General features: G+C 38.8%; 1 protein-coding gene across 1 annotated transcript; it reads left to right on the top strand.

Moving 5' to 3' along the window:
• Window positions 1–1423: 1423 nt before the first annotated feature.
• Window positions 1424–5488, top strand: LOC115708945 (uncharacterized). The gene is made up of 7 exons (XM_061106223.1): window positions 1424–1575; window positions 1958–2125; window positions 2296–3282; window positions 3459–3573; window positions 3697–3804; window positions 3921–4315; window positions 4405–5488. The coding sequence occupies exons 1-7, from the start codon at window positions 1424–1426 to the stop codon at window positions 5486–5488; spliced, it is 3009 nt and encodes a 1002-aa protein (XP_060962206.1).
• The last annotated feature ends 663 nt before the right edge of the window (window positions 5489–6151 follow it).

The raw sequence follows: 6151 nt of genomic DNA, 5'->3' as shown, positions 1-6151 counted from the left end.
AACTTCTACTCATTGTTCACTCCAAGTATTATTTTCCTTTTTTCACCTATTTAAGGTTATATTGTCTGGATTTTATTTGCTCCATCCCTGCTTTATTCTCTTTGTCTCCTCTGCATTTTTTTCCTTATTTGCTTATCACCATGAATACCTTGCCCGATAACCAATACATCCAACTCACGGAAGAAGAAGCTCTTATCCATGACTTTGATCATGTGTCCATCCATCCCGAACCACAAGCTCACTCTTTCTGCTTGGTTGTCAAGATACTCTCCCCTAAAACCCTCAAAGCTGACTGGATCCACAAAGCCATGAAAGATGCATGGATTGTCTGATGCCCTTTCTCTATATCTGAGTACCACTCCGGTATGTTCCTGGTTTGATTTGGTTGTGAGGGTGACCGCAGAAGGGTGATGGAGGGCCAACCTTGGCATTTTGATCGCTCACTCATGATTTTTGCCATCCCAGATGGTTTTGATACCATACTTCCCAACCAACTTCGTTTCATTCCTCTATTGGTCCAAGTCCATCTTGTTCCTTTTGGCTCTCGCTCTTATAGCCTTGCCCAATTTGTTGTCGATACTATTGGTGATCTTATTGAGGTGCACATTGCCTCTCTCTATGATGCTATTACCCCATTTATGTGTGTTCGTGTTTTGCTTGACACAACCAAACCTCTTCATCGTGGCATGAATGTCCACTTCCGAAAGCTATTTATCACCAAATGGCTTAAACTTCTCTATGAAGGTATCCAAAACTATTGTTATCACTACAGTAAGCTTGATCACACTTTCAACAAGTGTGAGAAATTTCTTCACCACTGTGATAATCATCCTTTTCCCCCCAGCCTTAGCTACAAAGATGCTCTTCGAGCCCCAGCCAAGTCTGTGTACAAAAAAAAGCATTTTTGAGTTGTCCACTTCCATCCCTTTTTAGGAACAACCAACTCTATCAAATGCTATGAACTCTAATATTCAGGAGGTTGTTGATCACTTCCTTGTCCCCAGTATTGCCAATACTACCCTCACTTCCATATTCCCAACTATTCAGGCCACTACAGTTGCCCCCCCCAAACTTCTCTTACACCTAATACTGTTAGCGTTACCCAACATAACCCCATCCCTTCAACCATCAATTGCCCACTCCCCTCTCGTCCTCTCATTACCCCCACTGTCATAACCTCATCATCCAAAGGAAAAGCTCCAATGTACCGTGAACCCCCCAGGAACCTTTCACTTAACCCTCAACAACCTCAACCTCGTAGTCATATAGCTACTTCTACCACCAAGAAACGGTCCTATACCCGCCACAACTATCAAGTGGGCTCTTCTATTCGTAGTATGCTAAAACGTGCGCGTGCCTCTAACTCTAACTTTCCTATTGTTCCTTCCATGTCTAACAATGATGAACCGGCGGGGTTGCTGAAATGAGTCTTCTCAGTTGGAATGCTCGTGGATTAGGGAGTTCCCGAGCATTCCATAACTTCTCCCTCCTTTGCAAGCAACACCAACCTCAGATATTTTTTGTTATGGAAACTAAACTTGCTGCTCACTCTACTTTTGTTTCTAAAGCTAAGATGTATTTTGCTAATGTTCTTGAGGTTCCTAGGAATGGTTTAGGGGGAGGTCTGTTTCTTTTTTGGAAGGATGATGTTCATGTTAATATTTTGTCTTACTCCCTTCATCACATAGACTGTAATGTTACTATAAATAATAATATTTTTTTATTTGTCTTGCTATTATGGTTCTCCTTACATTGTTGATAAACATAATTCTTGGACTCATTTATCTCGTCTCTTTGATGTTGCCCCTTTGGCACCGTGGATTATTGTTGGTGACTTTAATGATTATCTTGACTTTAATGACCGTAACAGCCATTGTTTGCCTCCCCCTCATGCCATGCATCATTTCGAGAACTTTCTCTACAAATACTCTCTTTCTCCTTTACCTTTCTCTGGCAGTCGTTTCACTTGGAAACATGGCACATCCTTAGAACGTTTGGATTGGGCCATTGTTAATCACAAGTGGAACACTCTTTTCCCCACTGCTTCCCTTCACCACCTTTCTTTTTTTGGCTCGGATCATAGGGCTATTAAAGTTGTCTTTGATGGCAATCCAATGATATTCAGGCATGACCCCACTTTTCATATTGAAAACCATTGGTTTCTTGAACCTGATTTGTTTGATCTTTTTAAGAATGGTTGGACCCTTAAAGACTCTCTGGATACCACTAATTCCCCTCTTCAATCTTTTCTTTCAAAATAAGATAATTGCATTGCTTCTATGGTTTCTTGGGAAGGGATAAAAATAAATTCAAAGGAGAAATCAAAAGAATTCAATCTGAAATTGATAACATTCTTACTGGCCCTTTTATTTCCCCCTCTGATGTTCAAACGGCTAACACACTTCAACATTCTCTTGACAATCTCTTGCTTAAAGAAGAAGTTTTTTGGAAGCAAAGGTCGAGGGCCAATTGGCTTAAAGCGAGTGATAAAAATACAAAATATTTTCACAGCAGGGCTTCTACTAGAAAACGCAATAACTTCATCAAGTCCCTTACTTTAAATGACAATTCCAGTGTCTCCAGCCTTCATGATATTACCAACTCTTTTGTTCAGTTTTACTCTAATCTTTTTACTATCCGAGGTACGGATGCTGATGCCATTGCCCTGATCCTTCAAGGGATTAACAAAACTATCACCCCTAATCATCATGATTTCCTGGACAGCCAATTTGATTTTGCTGAAGTCAAACGAGCTCTCTTCCAGCTTCCTGGGGACAAAGCTCCTGGACCGGATGGTTTGAACCCTAGTTTCTATCAGAAAAATTGGAACATCGTTTGCATTGATCTCTGTAATGATGCCCTTCATGTTCTTAACACCAATGCTGACATTGCCCAGGTCAATGAGACTATTCTCGTCCTTATCCCCAAGGTTAAGAATGCTTGTCGTATCAAGGATTTCTGGCCTATTAGTCTTTGCTCCACTATTTATAAGGTCGTCTCTAAGGCTATTGCTAATCGTCTCAAATCTATCCTCTGTGATCTTATATCCCATAATCAAGGTGCTTTCCTTAGCGATCGGATAATTTTTGATAACATCATTATCGCTAATGAAGTCATCCATGCTATCACTAATCGTAAAACTGGGAAAGTGGGTTGGGCTTCTCTTAAACTTGATAAGGAAAAGGCTTTTGACAAAGTGGAATGGGATTTCATCCGTTACATCCTTCATCACTTTGGTTTTCCTTCCCATTTCATTCTTTCATTCTTCGGTGTCTTTCTTCAGTTTCTTTTCGTCTCCGTATCAATAATAATCTATCTTCCCAAATTTTCCCTTCTCGTGGAATTAGACAGGGTGACCCTCTCTCCCCCTATCTTTTCCTTCTGGTTGCTGAAGGCCTTTCTGGGATCATTAATTATAAGACTTTTTCAAATCTTTTTCATTGTATTACCATTTGTAGGTCTCCTCCTCCCATATCCCATCTTCTGTTTGATGATGACAGTCTTCTTTTCACTAGAGTCTCTGATTCTTCTTGCACTGAAATCAAAGACATTCTGCTCATTTATCAGAAGGCGGTCAATCGGTCAATCTCCAAAAGTCTTCCATCCTTCTCTCTCTCAATACTAATTCTGACTCTCGATCTTTTTTTCTTAATTTCCTGAATATGGATAATAAGCCTTTCATCGATAAATACTTAGGTGTCCCTTAATGTTTTTCACGCTCCAAAAAATCATCCTTCCTTTTTCTCCTTCAAAAAGCCAGTTCCAAATTATCTGTGTGGAACCAAAACCTTTTCTCTAAAGCTGGTAAGGAGATTCTTCTCAAATCTGTAATGCAGGCCATTCCTTCTTATGCCATGTCCTGTTTTCGGATTCTTGTCTCTGTTTGTAAACATTTCTATAGACTTATGTCTAACTTCTAGTGGGGATCAATTGGTAATAAGCAAAGGATTCACTGGATAAGCTGGGACCACTTGTTTAAGTCTAAATTCTTTGGGGGTTTGGGTTTCTGTAACCTTGTTCATCACAATCAGGCCGTGTTAGCTAAGCAAGCCTGGAGAATTTTTACTTCTCCCAATTCCTTGGTTGCATGGCTCTTAAAAGCTAAATACTTTAACAAAATTATTTTCTCAATGATGCAATTGGCCACTCTCCTTCCTTCTGTTGGCATAGTATTCTTTGGGGTAGGGAGCTTCTCATTAAGGGCCTCATCTGGAAGATCGGGGATGGAACTTCTGTTAGAATCATTGACCCCAAATGGCTTCCTGACTGGGATAGCATTCCTTTCAAAGCTGGTTTATCTCCCCCTCTATCCATTGTCTCTTTTTTCATTACTGAAGATAGACATTGGGACACAAGCAAACTTAATTAATACTTTGATGATAATATCATCAATTCCATTCTCAGCATTCCAATCAATCCTTCTAACAGCGATTGCCTTATTTGGAAACATCACCCTTCAGGTTGCTTCACTGTCAATTCTGCCTACCATTTGGCAAACTCTCATTCCTCTGCTCCTAGTTCCTCTAATCCTGTTGCCCTTAAATCTTGGTGGACATCTGTTTGGTCTTCCAATATACCCCCTAAAATTAAGCATTTTGTTTGGAAAGCTTTTAACCATCTCCTTCCTTCCAATCTTAACCTTTTTCATCATAAATCCATGTTTTCTCCTTCTTGCTCAATTTGCTCAACTCATTTAGACTCTAACACTCATTCCCTAATTACTTGTTCCAGAGCAGGTAAGTTTTGGAAGAACTATTCTTTCTCTAACTTTTATTTTACAAATAATAAATGTGATATTAAAGAATTTTTGCTTCGTGGCTTTGAACATTTTGACAAGGATAATTTCACCCTCTTTCTGGGTTCTGTTTGGGCAATTTGGAATAGAAGGAATAAAGCTATTTTTACTAATCACAACTACACTGACTTGGATGTGGAAGCATCAGTTTTAAACTACTTGCAGGAGTACAGGGATGCTCAATTGAAGATCAACACTCCATCCTCCCTCACTCAATCTAGCAGCACCAATTTGCAGCCTCCTAGCGGTATGTTTCAACTTAATGTGGATGTGGCTCTTTTCTCCAGCTCCAACAATCATGGTTATGGTGCCATAGTTACTGATTCCACAGGGCAAGTCATTGCTGGTTTTTTGGCATCTTCTTCCTCAGGCCTCTCCCCAATTTCGCCGAAGCAGAAGCTCTACAACGTGCTTTGTTTTGGTGTCAGGCAGTTCGTTTTCCTCTCAGCACTATTGTCTCCGACTGCCAGAATTTGGTTCTCAGGATTCAGAAAAATTCCTTTGACCGTTCGGCTCTTTCAGGATATATTGCAAGTATTGTTTCCTCTTTGTCATTTTTTCCAGGTGCCTCAGTCCACTATCTTCCCAGAACGGATAACACTCTCGGTCACAATTTGGCTCGGGCTGCTCTTGGAACAGATGAAGAGATTGTTTGGAACAACCTGTGTTCCTCATCTTGAAGATCTTTTGTAACCGGTTTCTTTTGTCTTCGTTAGTTTTGGTTACAGATCTTTGTATTTAAAAAAAAAATAATGTTGGCATACATTTGGTTCAATAATGATATCTGAATTGCACTGGCATCAGTTAATTATTACAAATTTTGTAAAGAAATAAAATACTTAATGGAGAAGATATCATGTAGTTGGCATAATGAATATTCCAATTAATAGAATGGATATAATTTGGATTGTAGATCTTCTAAAAAATTTGGACTGTTTTGGCTTTGAGATACTAGTGGACAACTTTTAAAAAAAAAATTATGTAGGAGCACGCGCAACGCATGTGCCTCACCACTAGTATTATATAAAAAAAATTACATTTCACAACTAAAATTTGTAATTAATTGCCACGATATTGTGGGTCAATTAATTAGCACATATACCGTTTATTCCTTTAATTCTATTGTAACACGTATACCGATAACAAATACAATATGTTTTCTTCAATATTACACTCATGCACACTCTTTAATTCGTTTTTCTCTTTTTTCCTAACACTATATTTCTCCTTCTTGATGTATGTGTACTGATGACTTTTTTTTTCTCTCTCAATATATGACATATCATCATATGTATAATTATATACTTTTATTTTGTTATGACATTAAATTATTTCTTTTTTTTCCACACATATATA

This window comes from Cannabis sativa, chromosome X (genome assembly GCF_029168945.1).
Source record: "Cannabis sativa cultivar Pink pepper isolate KNU-18-1 chromosome X, ASM2916894v1, whole genome shotgun sequence".
Taxonomy (NCBI): Eukaryota; Viridiplantae; Streptophyta; class Magnoliopsida; order Rosales; family Cannabaceae; genus Cannabis; species Cannabis sativa.
Note: the sequence above shows the minus strand (reverse complement) of the source record. Positions and strands in the feature narration are given on the sequence as shown.

Excerpts from the sequence above, each read along its gene's own strand:
- LOC115708945 (XM_061106223.1), top strand. The coding sequence starts at position 1,424 with ATGAGTCTTCTCAGTTGGAATGCTCGTGGATTAGGGAGTTCCCGAGCA. Across the intron at positions 1,576-1,957 it reads TTTGTTTCTAAAGCTAAGAT|TCGTTTCACTTGGAAACATG; the intron begins GTATTTTGCTAA and ends TTTCTCTGGCAG. Across the intron at positions 2,126-2,295 it reads GGCAATCCAATGATATTCAG|GGATAAAAATAAATTCAAAG; the intron begins GCATGACCCCAC and ends TTTCTTGGGAAG.